At 41.7% G+C, this 27,040-nt stretch overlaps 1 protein-coding gene across 3 annotated transcripts in view; it reads left to right on the top strand.

Annotated features, from left to right (window-relative positions):
- tnr (tenascin R) overlaps nucleotides 1–26,399 on the top strand; it is a 676,393-nt gene extending 649,994 nt beyond the window's left edge. For 2 of the 3 annotated variants that reach the window (XM_008108947.3, XM_062979422.1), the window contains exons 21-25: nucleotides 6,848–6,999; nucleotides 14,417–14,513; nucleotides 17,472–17,633; nucleotides 20,809–20,972; nucleotides 23,784–26,399. In XM_008108947.3, the coding sequence (XP_008107154.2) occupies nucleotides 6,848–6,999; nucleotides 14,417–14,513; nucleotides 17,472–17,633; nucleotides 20,809–20,972; nucleotides 23,784–23,903 (695 nt within the window). In that variant the 3' untranslated portion in view covers nucleotides 23,904–26,399. Of the gene's footprint in view, nucleotides 1–365; nucleotides 6,817–6,847; nucleotides 7,000–14,416; nucleotides 14,514–17,471; nucleotides 17,634–20,808; nucleotides 20,973–23,783 lie in introns of those variants that run through there. The other variant, XM_062979423.1, reaches the window with a different exon arrangement.
- Nucleotides 26,400–27,040: the final 641 nt, after the last annotated feature.

Here is a 27,040-nt window from a genome sequence, read left to right as displayed (position 1 = left end):
TTTCCCCTGTAGCTGGTGAGCTTTTATAAAGTAAAAGCTCACAGAGTTCAAGACTTTTTCTCTGACCCAAAAACACTAATTCCCTAACTCTCATCTGTGTAATGTAAAGGCACTAAATATAATCCTTTCAAAAGATTAGTTTTAAATTTAAAGTAGAGGTGGGAAAACCTTTGGCCTTCTTGACATTATAGTTCATGACTCCCGTATCCTTGGACATGCTGGATGAGGCTGACGGGAACTGTGTTCAAAATCATATGGGCTGCCATTTGCCCACCTCTGCTTTACACCCTTACTACTATATCTGTGCTTATATTTTGTTTTACTCTATTGACAAGTGTCTTTCTCCTGTGTTTCCCTCTATCTAGAAGGCCCTCTTCCCGCAGTCTGCAAATCCCAGTCTTCTTTCTCATTTCTCACAAGTCTTCCTTCTGCAGGCCTTTCTGAATCAGTTCGCCTCCACTTCTACCTAAGTGGCTTTCCTATTCCTCCACTTTCTCTGCTAGGCAAATCTACTCAAGCCTTCTGTGATTAACAGATTGATACCAATTTTAATTGGTGGCAGCACTTTCTTATTAATACGGCTAACGGATAAGAGCACACTTATTTATCATCTGAGGTACTTTTGAATCCACTATTCGATGTGCTGTATAGTTGAGAACTGTAAGAGATATGTATTTTTATTGAGAATAAAAATATTATTGACCAACCTCGATAAAATAGTGAAGAGTGGAGACATCACACTGGCAACGAAGGTCTGCATAGTTAAAGCAATGGTATTCCCCATAGTAACCTATGGATGCGAGAGCTGGACCATAAGGAAGGCTGAGCAAAGGAAGATAGACATTTTTGAACTATGGTGTTGAAGGAAAATTGTGAGAGTGCCTTGGACCTCAAAAAGATCAAACCAGTCCCTACTCCAGGAAATAATGACTGACTGCTCACTGGAAGGAAGGATATTAGAGACAAAGATGAAGTACTTTGGCCACATAATGAGAAGACAGGAAAGCTAGGAGAAGACAGTGATGCTGGGGGAAATGGAAGGAAAAAGGAAGAGGGGCCAACCAAGGGCAAGATGGATGGATGGTATTCTTGAAGTGACTGGTTTGACATTGAAGGAGCTGGGGGTGGTGACAGCCAACAGGAAGCTCTGGCATGGACTGGTCCATGAGGTAACAAAGAGTTGGAAGTGACTGAACGAATAAACAACAACATTGAAAATAACATACATTCTCTGAGCTTTCACTAAATGAATCAAATGGGAAATGAGATCAGACATCATTAAAAGGAATCCAGCAAAAAAAGCCCTAGATAGCATAAAGCCATCCTTATAGATGGAGGTATTTTGATGTCCTGTATAGGATTACAGTGATGTACGAACAGAGAGAAAAATGTCTTAAAACTGAGTGGTAGCATCTAAAACAGGACTATTTAAAACACGTGTCTATTTTGAAGGACATTTGAGGATGCTTAGATTTATCCCTATGTGATACATTAAGAAATCCATCCGTGTAAAAGCAAGTGATTAATTTTGTGTTTGGGAGAGATTATAGGATTTTCCAGAAGGCGGATTCTTTGACCTTTCGCATATTTCTATGTTGTTGTTGTTATTTGGATTTCTTCACAAGAAAGTTTAGAAGACAACACAGGTGACATATACCATACACACACACACACACATACGCATACACACACATATACATACACACACATTTGCTTAGCTAAAAGGCCGAGAGAGAGAGAGAGAGAATTCCATATATATACTATAATTTATTTAATTGATTCCTTTCCACCTGGATTTTGCCCTTTGCATTCTACAGAGATGTCTCTTATAATAATTACACACTATTCCCTTCAAACCAAGTTAAGAGATTTATATTCATTCCTTACTCTTCTAATTTAAATCTCTTTTCCTGTCCACCAATATTGTTTTCCATTCTTGAGTTGGGAGTACAGTAACTGATTTGGGAGATAGTGATCAGGCATTCGGACAATGTGGCTATGTAATTATACATGCCAGAGACCACCGTGATTCATCATCCATGGATTCAACCATCCACAGCTTGAAAATATATATTTTTAAAAAACCATAAAGCAAACTTTGGTTTTGCCATGTCATACAAAGAACATAATTGGTATTGACTTGGGCATTCTTGGATTTTGGTATCTACTGGGGATCCTGGAACCATGTAACATGTAGTTTGGCCTAAGAAAGCTAGAAATTGAGGCACTGGTCTCATTTAATCATGGTAATGCTTTCCTCGTAGGATGATCCCCAGCCATACAGTGAAAGTGCTGAGTTTGCTCTTTTCAACTGGAGACATAACAAGCTGTTTTCATGCCTTCCTTCATGTTAATAATTGTCTGTCCTTTGTCGCTCACGTTTACATAATGCTCCAGGGAAATTGCAGTACAAGCAACACAAAGGAAACATTATTATTAATGTCGGCCATCACTTACAAGCTCTTTTTAGAGTTTAGAAGATACAAATGAACTGGAACAAATAATCCCAATAGAGCATTGAGCAGATGTGGTTTAGAAACTGAAAGAAGTCCCTTGATGAAGTAAATCTTGAAGATGTGAAAATTGTAAACAAGAGAGAGAGAGAGAGAGAGAGAGAGAGAGAGAGAGAGAGAGAGATTCTGTAAGCAAGACCAATTCTAGATGTTGTTGCTAAAAACTACAGACTCCTAGGGTATATGAAACATTAGGATGTGGCGTGTGGCTTTGTGTTCCTTCATGAAGCTGTTGCAGTGATCTCTGACACAATCTAATGCCACAACACTTTTCATGAACTATGTTTTTCTATTCTCATTTTCACTATTAAAATAGCACTTATCTACAAGAAGGTAATTTATATTAATGCAGGTAATATCTATTAAGAACATTTGCACAGGTGTAGTTATTTGTATGTATTTTGTCTGCTTTTTCTAGCAACACGAGGAAACAAATAACTTTGTGAGAACTGAAACCTTGCCCTGTAACTAGAAAAAGTCTATACTCATGCCTCTACTGTTTCACAGACTTTAGGACTAGAAATCTGATTTTAAAAGAAACAGGAAAATGAGATTCTCATTTGGATAAATGCTGCACCCTGTGCTAGTTTCATGCTTACCTAACAGGCTCAGAAAACTCTGGGATGTATAAATAGTTGCTATCTATGAACATTAAGGTAAAGGTTTTCCCCTGACATTAAGTCTAGTTGTGTCCGACTCTGGAGGTTGGTGCTCATCTCCATTTCTAAACCGAAGAGCCGACGTTGTCCGTAGACACCTCCAAGGTCATGTGGCCAGCATGACTGCATGGAACGCCGTTACCTTCCTGCCGGAGCAGTACTTATTGATCTACTCACATTTGCATGTTTTCGAACTACTTGTTTGGCAGAAGCTGAGGCTAACAGAGGGCGCTCATTCTGCTCCCCGGTCAGCAAGTTCAGCAGCTCGGTGGTTTAACCTGCTGTGCCACCGGGGGCCTATGAACATTAGCCAACAGTACAACAATTAAATATTCTCTGCTAAATGGAGAGGGGATAAGAGGGAATGCCTGTATTAACAGAAGCAGATTTGGAGAAGGACTCCAGAAGAGTCTTATTTCCTTTTCTCTGTGTAAAAAAAATGGGCAAGGATAACCTGCAGGTGAGAATTCGCATGTGTAGTCCATGCATAACTCACTACGTGTCTCCAGATTGATCAGCCCTGAAGACTGGCCATTTGTATGCGTTTAAAGGCCCTCCTTGACCAGAGCAGTAGTTATCCTAGAGCTGACTCCAGGCACTCCTGATGGTATCTGAACTGTGTTTGCAGAGGAGTGAGCATTGATTTGTGCTAGTTATTACAGTCTAATCTGTAAATCAAACAAGCCTGTAGCCAAGGGGGCAGTTTAGGGGTTCAAACCATCCCCCAAAATTTTCAGGTAAAAAAAAATCCTGGTTTACTCATGAATTTTAACTGGTTAACCAAATCTCCATGCCATCTATGAGAAGCATAACTTAGAGTCCCTTCGGAACTACAAGCACTATCACGACCTAATTTGGATTCTTCTCACTATCAGTATCTACTTTTCTACCAGTTTACATTGCAATAGCAACAATAGCTGACATAGTGGAAGCGACCAAGTTGGGCTACCCGCAGCTGGCAGGCAAAGAGGAATTGACCTGGATTGCAGGTGAGGAAACTGTAGAAACTGTGGTGTCTACCACTGACTGGTTCATCTAACCCTGCCAAAGAAACCATGGGACAGGAGCAAAGAGAAGAAGCTGTGTCTTTGTTAGACCTTGGACTTTATACGAACAAGACTGTTTCTGATGACCAAATGAAAGCTCAATTAGTGCAAAATCCACAAACTCCATTGCTAAGATATGTATTTCCTGTGGATAAGAAGAGGCATCTAAGATTTTGACCCAAATGTCTCAACAGATTTCCTTGGTTAGCCTACTCAAGGTGCACTCTGTATGTATGATGCGGTGTTTGGAGGAGAAATTGGAAGTAAAGGTGGTCATCAGAAGCTTGGTGCATTGGTTGCTAATCCATTTGTGTGATGGAAAGATGCAATACAAGTCTTCAGTGGACACCAAAAAAACATAGTATCATCAGAACAACTTGTGCTTGGCTGAAAACTTCTTGCTAATTCACAGTGGAAAACAACTTGATGTAACTCGTCATGAGAAAGGAAATAAGAAAAAAAGCAGAAGAAAACAAAAAGAAATGTCTGCCAATTGTGGAAATTATTGTCCTTTGTCCTTGTGATCAACAAGAACTGACTTTAAGAGAGAGCAATGATTCAGGACCTATTACCTGTGAAGAACGTTTGCATAATGATGGTAATTTCAGGGCCTTGTCGAGATCTCATGCCAGATCAGGAGACACTGGCCTGAAAAGTAATCTCAGGGGGAAAAGGTTCAAACTTTCCCAAAAAAAATTTCTGGCTACGGGCCTGAAATCAAGAAGTGATTTCTCATTGCCTTCTTCATAGATTGAAAGACTTAGGACATTATCACATTGGGATATACTCTGTTTATGCATCCCATACTTTTTTTAGAACTGGATGCACACTGTATTCAGATGGGATGCATACTGACCCATTCACACTTGATACTTGCGTTTTGAAAATACTGTGCTTTGACTCATCACACTACGGAAGGCTAGCTCCTCCCAATTCACCACTTTTTATTTTTTTCCCCTAATACTGTGCAGTGACATAGCCTGGAAGTCTCAAACTACTGTTCTCATGACATTTTAACTGATGGAAGGCATACTGATTTATGAATGCCATACATTGTGTGATGGTATCCAGTGTTCATCAAGGAGGAAGTGTCCTGAAAGCATCCTAGGATGCTTAATTTGCCTCATGTGATGAGGCTCCAGGTCCGGTGACTGGCCCAAAGTCTTCCAGTGGGTTTCCAGGTAGAAGGAAAACTTTGTATGATTCAAGAGTAATGGCTTAGAGCGTGAAAAAGCATAGAAATTACCCAGGTAGTTCTGTGGGAGTGTGGTTCAAACAAGTAACTATTCCAAGCCCTCACGTGAGCATCAGATAGGGTTTACTCTAAGGCATCCCCATCAATAGACCTTGAAAACATCCTCAAGAACTCCAAGAGCTATAACCACTCAGAGTAGACCATAAAATTATGAGACCTACCTCAATTTAGGAAGAGCCAGTAGCTTTACGTGCAGAAACTTCTTTTTAATTCAGAAAGCCTTGATTTAAGAGGATCTTGAAAAGACTTCTCTCTCAGAGCTGTTGATACCTGGAATACTGGACTTGTTGAAATCACTTTTTTCCCCTGAAAAAGTGAACAAAAATTACATATATGTGAAAATGAGGAGGCTCGTATACTTGCTATGTATTGACTGTACCATTTAATTTAGTCCTTTGGTCAGTGTCTCAGGGCCCATCTACACGGGCACCAAAATTTGGTGCTGATTCGGAGTGGCAATACTCCAGATTGTCCCTTAGACAGATACACTGCCTGCCTCTGTCCCAGTGTGGTGACAGGATGGAGTCTCAAGCATCGAATTGGGTCGAACTTACTGGATCTTCCCTTTTCTGTATTTTGTTTCTGGGACAATGGCCATTCAGCTCAGGGCATCTTTGCTGATGTCAGCAAAGAGGCCTGTGAAACTTGTGGAAAGGAGAGGGGAAAAGAGGAGGATCAGATCACTCAGATATCTTTGCTGACATCAGAAAATTGCCAGGTGATGGCCAGGACCTCTCCAGAGCCAGGCTGTCTCCAGGCTGTCATGGTGACAAACCATAAAAAGGTAAGATCTACTCTTTTCTCCATGCCACAGAACTCAGGAGAAATGGAGAACCAGCCTAGTTCTTCACACCCGCCCCGAACTGTGGACTGTTCTGGAGTTTCAGCAAAACTCCACAATATCACCCAGCCTCTGCTAATGCAGAGTAAAATTGGACTGACTGGTTTTACCCTGTGTTTAGGGATTGGAAGTCCCTCCAGCAACCTTTGGCCTAATTCAGGATATGTTGCCTGTGTAGTTACCTCACCTATACCTTACCCAATAAAGGTGATGTGTTTCTGAGCAATATTTCTTTTGATACCAGAGACTGAAATAACAGGAAAAGGGGTTTGAAGCCTCAACCATGAAAAAGAATAAATGTTTCAGTAAAGGAGTTCTTTTAATAAGGATTACTTTAATTTTTTCCTGCTAATGCCTTTGCTTGTAGAATGGCATCTCACACTCTTTCAGCTGTAAGTTTACTCTGCTAATATTTTCAACAACTGACTTTCCTGTCATGTTTGTGGTTTATTGTGAACAAATGTGTCTGCTAGCATGATACGTGACAAGGATCACGATAACCTTTCTGATGTGTTGTTGGTCTAATTTTGCAGGAGGCCGTGTGTTTATGAATCCTCAGGACTGTGCCCAGCATTTGATGAATGGTGACACATTGAGTGGTATTTATACTATCTCCCTGAACAGCGACCTCAACCAGAGAATACAAGTGTACTGTGATATGAACACGGATGCTGGTGGATGGATTGTAAGTGAGCAAACAAGGCTGCATATTATCCAGTTCCTTTCCACATAACTGCATGGTTTAAAACACCTGATAGATTTATTTCAAAATTTCATTCAGATTTTGAAATTGTTTCTGTAAAGGTACACAGCTTTTAAAGGTTTTAAAGGGTTAAAAATAGAATACTGTAGAATTAAAACTACAGAGGACCAGATCTTCGACATACCACCTAAAAAGGATTGTTGTCCCACAACTTTCTGAAGATTGGCAACATACCTTCTATCGCTATTTACCAAAGGCAATCCTGATTTTCTTGTGACCTGTTACTAGTAAGTCACTGACAATACAGTAGAGTCTCACTTATCCAAGATTCACTTATCCAAGGTTCTGTATTATTCAAGGCAGTCTGCCTTTTAGTAGTCATTGTTTTTGTAGTAAATGTTGCAATGTTTTGGTGCTAAATTCGTAAATACAGTAATTACTACATAACATTACTGTATATTGAACTGCTTTTTCTGTCAATTTGTTGTAAAACATTATGCTTTGGTGCTTAATTTGTAAAATCATAATGTAATTTTATGTTTAATAGGCTTTTTTCTTAATCCCTCCTTATTATCCAAGATTTTCGCTTATCCAATGTTCTGCCAGCCCGTTTATCTTGGATAAGTAGGACTCTACTGTATTATAATATGATTATTATATTATTATATTTATTTATCCTCTGCTTTATCTCCCCAAAGTGGACTCAAAGCGGCTTGACATAAAATCATTAATATACGATTTTAAATATATAGATATGTAAAAATTAAAATAGAATTAAACACAAACAGGACTAAAAAAATCAAAGTCAAAATCCATATATATTGCCCTCTTTCTGGTCCTCAAGAATGCCTCCTTACAATGATCTTAGTTTGAGTAAGAACCTCATCAGACGAAGGGAAATTAGCATCCTAGAAAGCTTTTACCCCAGTGTCTGGATAGAGCCCCATGGAAGCCATCACACGACATTATGTGACTTTGGTGAAGTCCAACTGGGGTGAAAGTGTCGACGGAGACTTCCTTCCCCAACTGCGCTGGCTCCAATGGAGCCAGTTTGGCTCCTCTCTGGAAGGGTGATGCTTCCCTCGAGTGTGGGGCAACAGATTAACCCCCTTCCCCTTCTCCTTTCGCCTCGATGTCAGGCAAAGAGGGACACTTCACCTCACCTTTGTGATGAGGCCCTCAGTAGTTCGCTAACCACACTCTGAGGCAGAGAGCTCCACTGTTGAACAGCTCTCATAGTCAGAAAGTTCTTCCTAATGTTCAGGTGAAATCTCCTTTCCTGAAATATAAACTGCTACTCCGAGTCTTAGTCTCCAGGGCAGAAAGCAAGCCTGCTCCCTCTTCCTTATGAAATCCTTTCAAATATTTAAACATGGCTATCATGTCTCTTCGCTACCTTCTCTTCTGCAGGCTAAACATGCCCACCCAGCTCTTTAAGATGATCCTCATAGGGTATGGCCTCCAGACCATTGGCCATTTTTATCACCCTCCTTTGGCCACCTTCCAGCTTGTCAATATCTCTTTTGAACTGTGGTGCCCAGAATTGGACACAGTATTCCAATTGAGGTCTGACCAAAGCAGAATAGAGAGGCACTATGACTTCCCTTGATCTAGACCAGTAGTTTCCAACTTGTGGTCCAGTGGTCTCCAGTAACTAAAATATGGTTTGCAGCCTCACAGTTACTACACCGTTGCAATGAGTGTCCCTAATCTTGTGAAACCCTCTTATAGTGCCGAAGCAACGAGGATGTCGAGAGGGGAGAGGCTGACTACCCACAAAAGGCACGAGAGCAAGCCTCCTGACTGCTGCTTCTCCTCCTCCTTCCCCCGCTCCCCCCGAGCAGAGCCATTCCATGTGGCGCCTGGAAGTTTTGGTGTCTTTATTTTTAGGCCTGTTTCCTGCAGTTATTTGGGATGCTGATTCAGAAAATTGCATTGGATAGACCACATCAGCTCTATATTATTAAATATGGTTTTCTGTGGGCGAGCAGATGGTGACTACTGGATGGCATACATTCTTTATCAGAAACTGGAGCTGATGTGTTCTATCCAATGCAATTTTCTGAATCAGCACCCCAAATAACCAAACTGAATCTAAAGCTGACCAAAGACTGATTCGTAACCCTTTTGTACTAATGTTGGAGAGTGGTCCCTGGTCAAAGTGATCCCTGGTGGTCCCTGGACAAGTGGTCCCTGGTCAAAAAAAGGTTGGGAACCACTATACTCCTTCTGATGTAGCTCAAAACCACATTTGGCTTTTATCACTGCTGCATCACATTGTTGACTCAACTTGTTGTCTCCTAAGACTCCAAGATCTCTTTCACATGAACTGTTGTTGAGCCAGGTATCACCTATTCTGTATCTGTGCATTTCATTTTTTCTGCCTAAGTGTAGTAGTCTATCTTTCTATGTGTTAAAATACATTTTGTTAGCTTTGGCCCAGCTCTCTGATCTGTTAAAAGTCATTTTGGATTCTAATTTCATCCTTTGAAGTATTAGCTATCCCTCCCAATTTGGTGTCATCTGCAAACTTAATAAATATGCCCTCTAGACCTTCATCCAAGTCATTTTTAAACAATTTCAAATAATAACAAGATTGCTTGTGAGAATATACATGAAAAGAACCCATAACATAGCTGCCCCATAGGAGCCGCTCCAGTTCTCAATACTAAGCCCTTTCCCTTTAACTTGTGGGGGGTGATGGCACATAGCCTTTGCTTTGGGAAGATACGGTATGTTTAAAATGTATATATATAAAAGGGTAATGAAATTTCGGCCTAGGACAAAATAACAAAACTACACATCCCAGAAACAGTAAACTTGGCAGCACAACCCCTCATCCATGCCTCTACGTTCATACAACAAAAAGAAAAGAAAAATGAAGTCATAATTAGAGGGAGAGGAATAATTGTTTTTATCCAATTGCTGCCAGTTAGAAGGCTAAGCTCCGCCCACTTGGTCTCCTAGCAACCTACTCAGCCCACCCAGCCTTTCAATAATAATAATAATAATAATAATAATAATAATAATAATAATAATAATAATAATAATACAATCCTAAGGTTAGCAGATACCCCTAAGGGTCATCCAGTTCAACTTCCTTCTACCATGCAGGAGGACACAATCCAACCACTCCTCACATATGTCCATCCAATATCTGCACAATAATAATACACATCAAATCATAGCATCAGACAGTTAGGAGACACCCCTAAAGGCCATACAGTCCAACCCAATTCTGCCATGCAGGACACAATCCAAGCACTCCCAACAGATGGCCACTCAGCCTCTCAATACTAATACTACTACTACTACTAATAATAACAACAACAACATACAATCCTAAGGTTTGGAGTGACCCCTAAGGATCATCCAGATTAACTTCCTTCTACCATGCAGGACGACACAATCCAAGCATTCCTGACAGATGGCCATCCAGCCGCAACAAGTTCTCACCAACACCACCAGACAACGCCACAGCAACGCGTGGCTGGGCACAGCTTGTACATACTAAAGAATGGTTCACTAACATACTCCACCTCCGCACTTTACTCCTTAGGAAACAAAAAGATATGCACAGGCTTACATGTTACACATTCTGGAACTTTTACATTAAGCTTGAAAGAAAGCAAAGGAAAGCCTTGGTTGAAAACCAGAACGATTCTGCCAGAGTGCTTCATTTTCTGTTCCTTGGGGCTAAGTTAATAATAGTTACACTCCAAGAGATTCCCTGTGATTTATTTGACACTTACCTACAGTTCCCATTCAAAGTGAAACTACAGCTGATGCATGATACTATCAAGGAAATTAATTGACGGTGTCTTTTGAAATTTGCATGTTCGCTGGTTAACATATGGCAGCAGCTATGGGGAATTTATGACAGACCTAGGATTGCTGACTTCAGGCCTGAAGGCAGGATTTTGTCATTCTAGAATGAGAGTTTTAAATTATTTGTGTTGTCACATGATAAATACCTGGTTTAAAGGCCCAGCAAAGTTAAACTGGATAATACAACAGTAGGCTTCAAACAGCAGTGCAGCTACTAACTGGAGGAAATAGTTGGACTTCATTATGACAACTTCACAAAAGCATCCTGATAATGACTGGAAACAACAGTTTCTTTGTAGGTATATGCAAGTCTCCCAAGTTCAAACTTACTGGGGTTTTATTTCTTCATCAAAGCCTATTCTGAATCTGGCAGATCTTTGGTTGCTAATTGTTGGCTCTTCTTGTGTCTTTTTTTTCAATCAGGTCACTAATTTAATAGATGGTGGAACCGCCATAGGTTTCATTTATTTGGATTTCAACAAAGCATTTGATGTGGACTACCTTAATATTTAGATTAGAAAACTGATTAAATTTGAAATAGACAGAAGTACCACCAGATGTATCCATAACTGATTAGAAAGCCATTTTCAAACATCATAGTCAAGGCCCTTCTAACCGCCACATACAATCCAGATTATCTGCTTTGCACTGGATTATAAGGCTGCATAGACTCATATAATCCAGTTCAAATCAGATAATCTGGATTATTTTCTTTGATTATATGGCAGTGTAGATCCAGCCAGGATGGTGAGAATCCTTATCAAATATGCAAATTATTCAAATTAGGCAGGATGGCTAACTCATTTGAAGATAGAAATAGATTTCAAAATGACCTAGACCAGTATGGTCCAACCCGCTGGCCATGGGCCTCATGCAGCCCACCAACTCATTTTTGTTGGCCCTTGCCCTTCTTACTGAAAAAATATTTTAATTTAATATTTGGAAAAAATTGTTTACCCTTCTTACTGCTTTAAGTTTTTAAGAAATGGCCATATAACGGCCATATTGAAGCTTCACTCTTCCTATACTAAAGTTTGATTGGCCCTCGGGTAACTAAAGGTTGGACCACACTGGCCTAGATAACTAGAAAATTCTGCAGAAATTAATAACATGAAATTGAATAGAGATAAATGTAAAATTCTACATTTATGCCAGAAAACCCAAATGTACAGGTATAGGATGGGGAATACATATTTCAGCAGTAATACATGTGAAAAGAACCTTGAGATTATTGTTGATCATAAGGTGAGCCAGCGGTGTGATGCTGCAGCAAAAAAAGCAAATTATATTTTAGCGTGTATTAGAAGAATAGTTTCCAGGTTGGGGGAAGTACTCATCCCACTATATTCTGCATTAGTCAAGTCTCATCTGTAGTAATGCATTCAGTTCTGCTGCCTCATTTTAAGAAGGTTATAGCTAAATCGGATCAAGTTCAGAGAAGGACAAGGACGAGAAGAGGTATGGAGAATCAAACATATCAGGAATGGTAGAGGAGCTGGGCTTCTTTAGCTCATGGCAGAGATGACTGAGGGACAAGATGATTTTATGAATACCTCAAAGATTGTCACAGAAATGAGCCCCTTATGTCTGTCTTCTGCTGCCCCAAATGCTGGGACCAGGTATAATGGTTTGAAGTTACAGAAAGATAGATTTTAATTGAACGTTAGAAGGATTTTTTTTGTACTACGAGTGGTTTGGCAATGGAATCATTTGCTTAAAGCAGTGGTTCTCAACCTGTGGGTCCCCAGGTGTTTTGACCTTCAATTCCCAGAAATACTGACAGCTGGTAAACTGGCTGGGATTTCTGGGAGTGGTAGGCCAAAACATCTGGGGACCCAAAGGTTGAGAACCACTGGCTTAGAGTCTCTTTTTCTGGACCTTTTCAGAAAGATCCTGAACAACTAAGTGCTGAGAGATGCTTTAGCTCAGTAGTTCTCAACCTGTGAGTCCCCAGATGTTTTGGCCTACAACTCTCAGAAATCTCAGCCAGTTTACCAGCTGTTGGGATTTCTGGGAGTTGAAGACCAAAACATCTGGGGACCACAGGTTGAGAACCACTGCTCTAGCTGTTGATCCTACATAGAGCAGAGGGTTGGAGGCTCAATGGCCTATGAGACCTTTTGCAACACTCTTGTTGTGCAATTCTCTTATTGTGTCTGCTGAGATGCCAAACATGCACTGCCTTTATTTGAACAGGAGGTTGAACTTGAAACCAAATATTTTGCACTCTCATGGATGAACAAGGATGGTCCCTGTCCAAAATAATATTCATCATCATAGCATACTGGCTCTGGTCCAGCAGAGATTGTTAAGGGGGAAAATCCTTCTACCTAAGAGATATCCCTTATTTTCTAGATTGAGCATGGCAACAAGATCATATTCCATCTGCAAAAAGGTAGTTCTATTAGGCATAAAAAAGAGGAAGGGAGGAGGATGGGGAAAATAAAAATTTCAGTACAATTAAAATCAACTGGTTTGTGTTTTAGCATATCCATGGATTTTTTTTAAAAAAACACACTACTGTATCTGAAGAAGTATTTATTCAATTATTTATTTATTTACAGTATTTATATTCTCACCTTGAAGGGGACTCAGGGCGGATCACAATGCACATATACATGGCAAACATTCAATGCCATTAAATATACCACATATAGACAGACACGGAGGCAATTTAACATTTTCCAGCTTCTGGCTTCATGAAGGTATGCTCGATTCCGGCCACAGGGAGAACTGCAGCTTCATCGTCCATTTGTGACATTGAGTCCTTGATGGAGTACTTCCTCATTCCTTTCTGCACACTGCTGGAAGTTTTTATGGTGTTGTAAATTAGTTAAATTAGCCTCCCAGCATAAAGCGGTTCCCAAATCTTTTACTCAACAGATGCGACTTCTTTCGAGCTGCATAGGTCAACAGCAAGCTAGGCTATTAATGGTTGGGAGTTTAATACAACCTGGGCTTTGATCTCATGACCTCTTGGTCAGTAGTGATTTATTGCAGCTGGCTACTAACCAGCTGCGCCACAGCCAACAAGTAGGTTGTATTCATGAAAGCCCATGGTAAAATAAAAACCAGGTAGTCTTAAAAGTACTGCTAAATTTCTTTACCCCTTCCTCCTATTTATATTTCAGCTCTGTGGAAGACTATGGGCAAAGTCATAATGATAGGAAGGTGTGATTATGACCACCCACTCACCCTTGTGAGATTAAAAGTAAAATAACAGTACAGTAAGGGCAAGATGGATGGATGGTATCCTTGAAGTGACTGGCTTGACCTTGAAGGAGCTGGGGGTGGTGACGGCCAACAGGGAGTTGGAAGCGACTGAATGAATAAACAACAACATCATCATCAACAACAACAACAACAGTACACTCAGCTGTGGGACACAGCTTTACATCTTCATTCTGAAAACTATAAAAATTTCCTTTTTGATTTCATGTTTTTACATGAAAAAGTCACACATCTTACTGCTATTTCACCTGTGATCAAAGCTGCCCGTTGGCACATTATCACTGTACTCATCTGTTGCGGGGATTTCTATACTTCACCTTTGACCATTCTTTCTTTGCAGGTGTTCCAGAGGCGACAGAATGGGCTGACAGATTTCTTTCGGAAGTGGGCAGAGTATCGCACTGGCTTTGGAAACCTAGAGGATGAGTTCTGGCTGGGTAATAAACCTTTGCCCTTTGTTTGTTCCTCGACACCTTCACTTGGAGAGACACACACACTCACCGCTTTCTCTCCAGTACATTCATTCTTTACCGTTTCAGTATCAACAGTCCGCTTATCTGTCTCTTTCACTCTTTCTGCATTATCCATCAATCTGCGTTGTACCTTGTCCAGTTTTTTCCTCCTTTGTTCTGCCTGTGCCCATCATTAATGATGGGTCATGGGGCATCAAAGTCATTTAACTGGGGCTTGGCATCTGTCTCATTTGTTAGAGAGCAGGGCCAGTTTAACTGCCCTTTGCCTCCTCAGAACAGTGGTCATCAAATGTCTCTTTGCTCACAAAAGAAGCTAGACAGAGTCATTTCATTGCATTCCTACGGAATTTTCTGCACCATAGTTATGCTGTCATTCCACATGATTGGCGGTTTCTGGTGAGAGAGATTGAAGCCTACACCTCAAGGAAGAAATTATTGTAGGTAACATCCAGGTTAATGGCAGCAGGCAGTTGTGCAGCTAATCTTGTTGTTTAAAGTATTTATAAATTGATTTCTGGGACTGCCAACATCCCCAAAGTGATTCACAATAAAATTAGCTCTATCCTTTATGCATGAGAAAGATTTATCAGTGCTGCATAATTAAACTCTCAAGGGAACTGACTGAGAATAAAATGTTGGTCTCACAGAATAAAGTGTCCTCATAGTTACAGACCACAGAGCCAACAGGCCCATCCCTGCTTCTTACTCCAGTTATAGGATGGAGACTGGTGTGGTCACATTCATCTGGTACCTCGGTCATTCATTAGATATGCCTTTCAGCATGTCCAGCTCAGTGAAGAGAAGACTAACAGCCCTATATCCCAGGATCGGATCCCAGGTTTTCTTTTTATCCCAGATTATTTGGCAGTGTGGAATCATATAATCCAGTTTAAAGCAGAAAACCTGGGATCAGATCCTGGGGTATAAGATCTGTGTAGAAGGGCCCTTAGACCCCTTCCACGCAGCTGTATAAAATCCAGATTATCTGATTTGAACTGGATTATCTGGCAGTGTAGACTCAGATAATCCACCTCAAAGCAGATAATATGGATTATCTACCTTGATATTCTGGATTACATAGCAGTGTAGAAGGGCACTAAGGGGTGACATGCTTGCCCTCTTTAAACACCCCAGGGACTATCACAAAGAATTCAGAATTCAAAACGATCTTATCATATTAGAGAGATGGGCCAAAACTAAGAAAATTAAGTTCAACAGAGAAAAAGAAGAAAAAATGCAATGCAAAGATACAGAATTGGGGATGCCTGGCTCAACAGCAGTACATGGGGAAAAGATCTTGGAATCCTCGTGGACAACAAGTTGAACGTGAGCCTACAATGTGATGTGGCAGCAAAAGAAGCCAATGAGCTTTTGGCCTGCATTAATAGGAGTATAATGTCTAGATCCAAGGAAGTCATGCTCTCCCTCTATTCTGCCTTGGTCAGACCACACCTGGAATACTGTGTCCAATTCCGGACACCGCAATTGAAGGGAGATGTTGACAAGCTGGAATGTGTCCAGAGGAGGGCAGCTAAAATGATCAAGGGTCATAGAGGTGAATCATAAAATCAAAGAGGTGGAAGAGACCTTGTGGGCCATCCAGTCCAACCCCCTGCCAAGAAGTAGGAAAATCACATTCAGAGCACCCCCGACAGATGGCCATCCAGCCTCTGCTTAAGAGAGAAGAAGCCTCCACCACACTCTGGGGCAGAGAGTTCCACTGCCAAATAGCTCTCACAGAGAGGAAATTCTTCCTAATGTTCAAGTGGAATCTCCTTTCCTGTAATTTGAAGTCGTTGTTCTGTGTCCTAGTCTCCAGGGCAGAAAACAAGCCTGCTCCCTCCTCCCTATGACTTCTACTCCCATATTTATGCATGGCCATCATGTGTCTCCTCTCAGCTTTCTCTTCTGCAGGCTAAACATGCCCAGCTCTTTAAGCCGCTTCTCATAGGGCTTGTTCTCCAGACCCTTGATCATTTTAGCTGCCCTCCTCTGGACACATTCCAGCTTGTCAACATCTCGCTTCAATTGTGGTACCCAGAATTGGACACAGTATGGTCTGACCAAGGCGGAATAGAGAGGTAGCATGACTTCCCTGGATCTAGACACTAGACTCCTGGATCTAGACAAATAAGATATGTGCCGTGTGTATAGGAATTTTTATATGTAAGCATATATAAAGACGTGGTCCACCCAGTGGCACAGTGTGTTAAAGCGCTGAGCTAATGAACTTGCAGACCGAAAGGTCGCAGGTTCGAATCCGGGGAGTGGGGTGAGCACCCGCTGTTAGCTCCAGCTTCTGCCAACCTAGCAGTTCGAAAACATGCATATGTGATATGTAGATCAATAGGTACTGCTCCGGCGGGAAGGTAACGGCACTTCATGCAGTCATGCCGGCCACATGACCTTGGAGGTGTCTACGGACAATGCCGGCTCTTCGGCTTAGAAATGGAGATGAGCACCAACCCCCAGAGTCAGACATGACTGGACTTAACATCACGGGAAACCTTTACCTTTATATAAAGATGTATTATTATTATTATTATTATTATTATTACTATTACTATTATTATTATTGAGTGTAAAATCAGGTTTGGTTAAAATAAGTTTGCATATCTACAATCTAAAACAAAGCACTCTGACAGCCCAGGTTTTTTTTCTTCTTCTATTTTTTGGGAGTTTAGGAATTAATTTGAAATATCAGGACCGAGCTTGATCATACAATCTTAATGTCTTACATAACAGGATCAAAACAGCCTTACTGCGGTCATTATGTAACACACCATGCCCAATCAAGCACATTGATGATAAACACTTTAAACTGTAGTATAGATTACCTGCAGTCATAACCTTGAACATCAATTGTTATATTGTTCACATGTTTCTCTCCCCCGCCCCCTTTCTCTCTCCGTCTCCCTCTAGGACTAGATAACATGCACAAGATCACTTCACAAGGACGCTACGAACTGCGGATAGATATGCGAGATGGCCAGGAAACAGCCTACGCCTATTATGACAAGTTCTCTATTGGAGATGCCAGGAGCCTGTACAAGCTCCGGATAGGAGACTACAATGGCACTGCTGGTACAAACCTTTCCCCACCCCCCTCCACCCTAATGGTTGAGAGCAGGTAGCACATTCCCTTGGCCAAGATCTTGGGAGTACATATCTATCTCCTCTCATCCAGAATGATTAGGTTTCCTCTGCCTTCAGTCACCATTATAGTGTAATCATATCTGATTGGCAACTTGACATCACTTGTTTGAGTTGTGGGTGTCTGAGAAAACATTGTCAATTGAGCAGCAAAAATGCTTTCTACTAGCATAAATTGTATATGTACTGGAAGGGGGAAATCAAATAATATATCCACCCCTCTGAAAGATCCACCCTCTTTTTTCTGCCCAAAATACTATGCTGCAAATCTTTAATACAACAATTCCTGGTCATTTGTTGTGCAATTTGGTTAAATCCCATTCTGTTTTCAGTATCTGGATTTCAGTGGACCCCCAGATCTATTTTTTGAAAGTCTCCTGAATTTGGTCGGGAAAAATCAATCTTTCAATTTGGCAACCGAAAGATCCAGGAAGATTGGCAGCAATGGGGAACTTACAAGGCTTCCCTTTCCATCATTTTTAGGGCATCAGTCTTAAGAAATCGCCCTTTCTGGGATCCTTTCTCATTATATTCTTCAATAAGATCTGAGTTTAAGGCATCAGGCTTAAGAAACCATCCTTTCTGGCATTCTTTCTCCTTATATCCATCAATAAGACCTCAGTTTAAGGCATCAAACTTAAGAAACCACCCTTTCTGGGATCCTTTCCTCTCATATCCTTCAATAAAACCTGGGTTTAAAGCAGCCACATGGTCTGTTGCGGCCGGAAAAACAATGACCATGGAACTCGTGCCATTATGGCTGTCCGAAAGAGCTGAAACAACTGGAGCCTATTTTGAAAAAATGGACCTATTTGTACAAGAAATGTAAGTGTGGTAGCTGCTTGCAATGTAGCCACAAACAGACTGTGCTGCATTGCAAATTATACAGCCGCTCATTTTATTGACCCAGAGGTTGTTGCTGCTATTTAATGTAGCAAAACTCTCACACAGTTCTGAAGGTGCTTGATGAAGACATGCACAGTCAGAATCAGCACTAATTCGCATGGAGTGGCCCTCTTGCTCTCAAGCGTCATGCAAAATCCTTAAGGGGACTAAATCTGTCACTAGCTTTCTCAAGAAATGTTTTGCTATGATCGTGGAGTTAATCACTGATTCACGCATTAGCACATTACTCGATGGGTTGTGGCTGAGCAGGCACAGTCCCTCCACTGAAGCATGTTGTGTCCAAAGTGATGCATGTGGTCTCGCTGTAACATCTGAGCAGTGATTATTTATTTGTTTTGTATCAAAAGCATTGCATACATTCGTATAAAACTGATAAAGATAGGAGGAGCACAAGTGGCAATATATATATTTTTTTTACCAAAAACGGGTAACAGCGATCATATTGTCTGTAACCTCAAACAATACTCCCTCTGTACATGAGGTAGGACACTGCAGACTAGCATATAGATGCGGAGTTGTCTGCTCTGCTCCACAGTCACACAAGGTGGAGGATTCTTTTAGGTAGTGCCATTTTGCCAGGTTTTCTTTTGATCTGCCCGCTCCACTTCTGAGTCTGTTCAGGGACTTCCAGGTTGCTCATTCTTGGTTTGCCCCTGCAGGCAGACCTTCGTGGGGGGCCATCCAACTGGGATTTCCTGGCTTAGCTGCCCAGGGTGATGCCCTCACTGTTGCTGGGCGAACGTCAAGAGGAGTGGTGGTCCTCATGAAGCTTTTCCTTGATTTGAATCTACTGGGAAGAGGCTGATATCCATGCAGTGGGTGGCTTTCACAGTGTTCAACCTTATTTCTCTCACAGTTAGCAGCAACTTCCCATCGCACATCAGGGGGGGGGGGCAATGCCAGCTAGCTTGTAATCAACAGGTGTAGGTTTGAGACATCCTGTGATTATTCTGCGTGTTTCGTTGAATGCTATGTTCACCTGCTTCGCATGGGCAGACTTGTGCCAAACAGGGCAGGCATACTCAGCAAATGAGCAAGGCAAGGCCAGGGCTGATGTTCTTATTAATTTTGGGTCTGCACCCCGTGCACTGCCAGTAAGTTTCCACAGGATGTTATTGCGTGCAGCTACTTTGTGCTTGGTGCTCATGCAGTGTTTCCTATATGTTAGTGTTCGATCTAAGGTGACACCAAGATATTTAGGATGGAAATAATGTTCAAGCTCTTGGCCTTCCCAGGTAACTTTCAATTTCCTATCGGCTTCACGGTTTCATAGGTGGAAAACACACACTTGTGTCTTGGCAGGGTTATGCTTCAAGTAGTTATCTTTGTAATAGCTGGAGAGATTTTTTCAAAGCATTCATAAGTTGGATTTCAACTGTTTCAAAGTCTTTTGCTTGTGTTGTTAGGCCAAGGTCATCAGCATACGAGGGTTATCCACAAAGTAGGTTACGTTTTGGATTTAAAAATGAACAAAGTATAGGAGAAAACATTTACCATATGCAGTTGAAAGCCACACCTAAATACCACATCTCACGTAGTCGCCATTCAAATCTAGGCACTTACCATAGCGATGACTGAGCTTTGCAAATCCTTCCCCACTAAATTCTGCCACTTGCGCCCTCAACCAGCTGATCAGCCCTTTCTGCAGCTGCGCAGCATCGCCAAAACGCTGTGTTGCCAGCCACGCCCCCATTGTTGGAAACAAGTGGTTGAGGGCCCAAGCAGCAGAATTTAGTGGGGAAGGATTTACAAAGCTCATTCATCGCTATGGTAAGTGCCTAGATTTGAATGGCGACTACGTGAGATGTGGTATTGAGTGTGGCTTTTAACTGCATATGGTAAATGTATTCTCCTATACTTTATTTTTAATTCCAAAAATGGATAGCCCTTGTATATTAAGCTCTTTGTGAATGTTGGTTGTGGCTGTCATTAGTAAAGATGTTAAACAAGGTCGGTGCAAGAACGCTGCCTTGGGGTAAATCATTCTTTTGCCTCCTCCATATACTTTTCCTGCCTTGAAACTCCACATAGAAGCTGCAGTTTTCTAGAAGGATCTGGACAGTTTTTGTAGCAGTTGTGACAGTCCCCTTCTGCGTATTGGATATTGTTGCATTCAAACTGAGACAAGCAGGTAGGAATGATGTTGATGCCACTTTGCACAGTAAAGGGATATAGCCTAAGATGATATTTTCTGTTACAGGGGATTCACTCACCTATCATCAGGGGCGTCCATTTTCCACCAAAGACAGGGATAATGATGTTGCTGTTACAAACTGCGCCATGTCATACAAAGGAGCCTGGTGGTACAAGAACTGCCACCGGACTAATCTCAACGGCAAATATGGAGAATCCCGACACAGCCAGGTAAGGGCTGAGTGAATGCAGGACTGTTTATGCAACGCTGCCTTCTCTGTTTATGAAGAATATATTTTTGCAAGATCATTCACTCACACAAAGAGATGTAGTGCAACAGCTACAAGCATGACGTGGAATCTAAATAGTCCCCAGTTCAAATCTCACTGCCATAATGAGCCATTGCAGTCCGTAAACTGTGAGTTACTTACCTTATTGTTGAGGACCCAGTGTAGTTAATGGTTGGAGTTTTGAACTAGCACCAGGAATCAAAACTTTGCTTGGCTAGGGAAATCACCTTGGGCAAGTCAAACACTCTCAGCTTTAAAAGAAAACCACATCTGAATAAATCTTGCCAAGAAAACATAAGTTGGCGTCAACACCAAGGCACATAATAACAGTTATTGTTACAGTGCCATTTGGATTTTCTGCTTCATGTTTTGGGCCATTTTAGTTTATACAAAGGGTCCTGAGCTGAAAATATGATTACCTCTCCTGGACATATGTGTGTGTCTTTCTTTCCTTTTTAAGAAACAGCAACATTAGGGTTTAGAGAACACATGCGTGTATTCAGTGCATGGACTTCAAAAAAGTTCACATTTATCTTTCAGTGTCCTGTCACCAAGAAGAAGCAGGAAGAACACCAGATTTTTTTTATTTGCAAGTACTCATATAGAACTTAAAATGTGCATGTTGGAAAAATACATACAAATAGGCATTAGCCAATACAAAAATATGGAAATTTAACAACAACAACAAAACAACACTTTATTTAAATTCCATTCTATCTCCCCGAGGGGACTCAGAGCTGATTACAACATACACAGATAAGCAAACATTCAATGCCTTTAATACAGTACAATAAGAGTGACATACAAATACAAAGAACAAAGGTAAAGGCTTCCCCTTTCATCTCCGGCTTTCTGGAGGCAGTGCTCAACTCTGGCCATGGGGAGGTGCTCTTGTTCCATTTCCAAGCTGAGGAGCCTGTTGTCCATGGACACCTCCTGGTCGTGTTGCCGGTATGGCTGCATGGGTGCCTTATTAACTTCCTGCCAAAGCAGTACCTATAGATCTACCCACATTTGTACGTTTTCGAACTGCTCGGTTGGCAGGAGCTAGGGCTAACAGCAGGAGCTCATCCCAACCTGCAGCTTCAAACTTCCAACCTTTATGTCAGCAGATTCAACAGTTCAATTGTTTAACCCACTGTGCCACCCTAGAATGCATAGTGATAGGGGAAAGGTTTTCAATCCTACTCTTCTAGCTTTTTGTTTACTGAGTTTTACATGCCCTTCAAAAAATCTGGAGATTGAAATAGAATTTTTTTATCACTTCAGACCACCTCTTATATATAACTGTTCTCAATATATAAAACACCTTGAGGCACGTGAAGTATTTTTAACACTGACCCTTCATCACTCACACAGACCCCAAAATTCCTGCTACAGTATAACCCGTTATCCAAAAGCGCCTACCGGAAGGAGAAGTTTCCTTCCTCCGGCAGGCGCCCTGGCCCAGGGAAGCGCGGGGCGTGCCGGTGCTTAGCGACACGCTTCACTCTTCTCTAAAGGCCCCAGCGCCTACTGGAGGGAGGAAACATCTCCCTTCGGCAGGCGCCCCAGTTCAGGGAAGCAGATCGCTTCCGAGATGCTTCCACCTCCCTCTCCCGGGCTCCCTTTGCGCAAGAGGAGAGAGAGAGGCAGGCCGCTTCCGGGGCGCTTGCTCCTCCCTCTCCCTCTCCTTCTCGCGAGATCCCTTCACTCACAAGAAAGAGAGGGGGAGAGAGGAGCGCCCCGGCGGCGCCTCGGATAATACAGACCCTCGGTTAACCAGAGCTTGGTTAACCAGGGTTCTACTGTATTTTTAAGCTTTCAGCAAAGAGCATTGTGCATGTGGCATTTTTGTTATGGATTGATGATGATAATTGAAAACTCTTACATGTGCTCTTACCCGTCATCCAGAATCACCCGCAGAACAATAACATGCCACTCAGGTTTGCAGAACAAAAAAACAGGAATTTTACTGATTCCAAGATAAAAAAAGTAGAATTTACAATGGTCCCTCTGATCACTTACAGAAGTTCACAGTCATAAACAGTCCCTTCTCAGTCTACAAATCTTCTCAACAGCAAACAGGCCTCAAAATAGCAAGGCCTCTCTCTGAGTACCCCTGGTGGCACAGTGCGTTAAAGCGATGAGCTGCTGAACTTGCGGACCAAAAGGTCCCAGGTTCAAATCCCGGGAGCGGAATGAGCGCCCGTTGTTAGCCCCAGATCCTGCCAACCTAGCAGTTCGAAAACATGCCAATGTGAGTAGATCAATAGGTACCGCTCCGGCAAGAAGGTAACGGCGCTCCATGCAGTCATGCCGGCCACATGACCTTGGAGGTGTCTACAGACAATGCCGGCTCTTCGGCTTAGAAATGGAGATGAGCACCAACCCCCAGAGTCAGACATGACTGGACTTAACGTCAGGGGAAACCTTTACCTTTACCTTTACCCTTACCCTCTCTGAGTACACTGCTCTCTTTCCAGCAGTACTGAAAAACTTGTCCAAATTGGTTCTGCAGGAGCAGAACAGAGACAGTATCAAATCAATTCCCAGGTCTTTTGCAGGCTGAGCCAATCGGCTTCATGCACTTCATTTTCCAGTTAACACACACATCCCAGTGTCTTTGCAAACCATGACAATTTTCACTTCTGACATTTTTAGTTGTGGGAAGCTATCTTAATGACTGAATATATATATATATATATATATATATATATATATATATATATATATGCGCTATAGTAATTACTTTTCCCTGTTTGTCCCACAGGGCATTAACTGGTATCACTGGAAAGGACATGAATTCTCCATTCCCTTTGTGGAAATGAAGATGCGGCCCTACAACCATCGCAACACCTTGGGAAGGAAACGGAGGTCTATGCAGCAGTGAAGCGGAAGGAACGCCCTCTGGACAAGGAGTCCTTTCCTGTCATTTGTTTGTATTTTATAATATGAAAAGGAAAGAACCAGAGTAATTCTGAAGTAGAAGCCTGCTCCATATTGAGTGGCTGAGGGGAAGCCATGATGCCCCGAGGGCTGGCTCACTTTTCTGAGTGAACAACCTTGATGCTTTGCTATCATTCCCAAGTGACTTTATTGAGTTCTGCCCAGCCCCACTTTCATACAAGAAGAGTCACCTTGTATTTTTATTCCCTCCTGAGGCTGTTACAAAATGGCCTTGTTTAAGGTTTTCTTCTTAACCCAAATTCCGTTGTAGGTGCTTCCTTTCACAGGCCAGCCAACTTGCCGAAAGGTACTAAAAGGAAGCTCCCAGAGTTATTGTTGCTCATGTAGCTGCTACACAAACCGAGTGATGGCTTCATACTGATACCTGCCTGTTAATTCAGCCAATGCTCATCAGCCAGGAAGGGGATCCCAAATATGTATGCGTGTTTAAACCACTTTCAGAGGTCATACAAGCATATCCATGTTAAGGCCTCTCAGTTGGCTACCCTAATACATGTGAGAGGAACCCATTCTTTCCAATGCAAGAATCCATGTCCTTTCATGCCCTCCCCACATCTCAAAGTAATATTCTACCCAAGTGATATGCACAGGAACAAATGGAAACAAAGCAAATTATCCTTAAAAAGTAGCTCTATGTGTAAAGGCCTCATTCCAATATTCCCATCACTCACAATTTCCAAAGCATTCCAAAATAGGTTTCCACATAGATTTAATTCATATCAGTGTTATTTTTAACCTTTGCTTCTGAAAAGGTTTACGTGAGAAATAGAATCTTCAAAGAGTTCACATCTATACTCCGCAACTGTCCATTTGTGAAAATACCTCAACCCAATTTACCTACCCTTTTGGAGACAGTTTTATATAGCAGTTGCTTCTTGTTGTATAGGTAGGTACAAGGGCTGTGCAAAATTATCGTTAGTCCTCGTAATTCGGTTCAAATTTGTTAAATTCATACTTACGACACAATATCCGACATGTGGGCATGACCCGTACCAAAAACTTTAGAATCAAAACTCACCAAATACTTTTTCATTTGAATTGTGTAAACCTCAGAAGCCTCCCAAAGTCAGTTTCATTTTCAATGCAAGTAAGCAAAGCAAAGCCAAAAAGGTTGCTATTCCTCATTAAATTAATGGTCTCTCGCCAATAGAAGAGGGAAGCAGCAGGGAGAAAGTAGAGTTCACTGGAAAGCACAGAATTCTGGGAAATGTAGTTTGGGAAGGCGAGGAGCCTTATGGCAGCAAATTCAAAAGACCCTGCCCTAAACTACATTTCCCAGAATTCTGCTCAGCATTGGAAAGCCCCAATCAGGAGAAGGGAGAGATTTGTCCCTCCGTAGCAGCAGCCAGCCAGAGATCCAATAAATTGTTGAATCTGCAAAGAGGAGGATTGACTGATACTTGTAAGTAAATCTCTGTGCTAGGCTAGGAAGAAATCCCCAAATGGAAGTCCTATTGGTTAATATGACAAATAGCTGTTGTGGCTTTTTTAAAACATTTTTGTCAAAACTTTTTTTTTAATCCCTAAAATCAGTAGATGTATGAATTTTCTGAAAGTTGGGGGAATGATCCCGTTATCTTGTGTCATTGTATACAAAATTCAAGGAGATAACTCTTGTAGTTTTTTTTAATGTTGTTTATAAAAAAAAATTGAAAATTCCCCAAAATTCCATGGATAAGTGAAACACTCTGAAACTTGATGGGCAAAGGATGATGAATGTGCTCTACCATTTCAGCAAGTTTCACTCCAATAGCTGTAAAAATGAGGAAGAAAGAAGCGCCTGAAATTTCCCCACTTGCGCAATTACTATAACAAAAAAGTAACGAAATTTTGTTACTCTCGTTATAGTAATGAAATTTTCACTAATGATACTTTAGAAACACTTTAGAAATGAAACAGTGACACTGCCTAATTTTGCAATGAGTTTTGAAACATTTTTTGCGTCGATCGCACAGCCCTAGTAGGCACCACATTGGAGCTGGAGAGAAACCTGGGGCCTACTCACAGCACATAATTATAGTGCTGTTATTCCATTTTCGGGTAGTAATGTGGGACTCAAGTTCAAATCCCTGCACAACCATGGAAACCCAGTGGGTGACCTTGAGCAAGTCATTCTCAGCCTCATAGGGAAGCAAAGGCAAATCCTGTCTGAACACATCTCCCCCTCCCCCCCTCGAAAAAAACTCATAAGAGGAACACATCAACAATAAATGCAACTACAGTAGAGTCTCACTTATCCAACGTTCTGGATTATCCAATGCATTTTTGTAGTCAATGTTTTCAATATATCGTGATATTTTGTTGCTAAATTCGTAAATACAGTAATTACTACATAGCATTAATGTGTAATGAACTACTTTTTCTGTCAAATTTGTTGTATAACATATTTTGGTGCTTAATTTGTAAAATCATAACCTATTTTGATGTTTAATAGGCTTTTTCTTAATCTCTCCTTATTATCCAACATATTCGCTTATCCAACGTTCTGCCGGCCCGTTTATGTTGGATAAGTGAGACTCTACTGTATATACTATTGATCCCTCCAGTGGAAATACTGAGTCATGTAGTTTATCAAAGGCACTAGAGCAGGCACGGGTAAACTAAGGCCCAGGGACCGAATGCAGCCCTTTGGGCAATTACCTTAGGCCCTACTCATTTTCCTTGTCCTCTTGGCATAAGGACACAGTGGCCCGCCACATCCGTATTGCCTTCCTCCTGGCATAAGGATGATGTGCCCATCTTTATGCCAGGAAGACGGCTCGAGGAAGATACACTGTGGTTGAGAACCCTCTGGAGCCCTCTCAGCCACTGCCGGTCTTCCCTTTATCCCAACATAATGCCAAGAGGACAGTCCAAGGATCAGGTGAGGAGGATCGAGCGGAGAATCAGGGCAGTCGCAGTGTGTCTTGCCTTTCTTCAAGCATAAGGATGGGGTGAGCAGCCCCGTCCATATGCTGGGAAGACAATCTGAGGATGACCTAGGTCCTGCCTTGCCCTCTCCCGGGTCCTCTGCTCTCTCAGGCCCTCCCCCTCCTGGGCCCACCCCACCCAGCAAGTGCC

The sequence above is a fragment of the Anolis carolinensis genome, chromosome 4 (genome assembly GCF_035594765.1).
Source record: "Anolis carolinensis isolate JA03-04 chromosome 4, rAnoCar3.1.pri, whole genome shotgun sequence".
Classification (NCBI taxonomy): domain Eukaryota; kingdom Metazoa; phylum Chordata; class Lepidosauria; order Squamata; family Dactyloidae; genus Anolis; species Anolis carolinensis.
The sequence above is the reverse complement of the archived record's forward strand: the minus strand, read 5'-3'. Positions and strand labels throughout refer to the sequence as shown.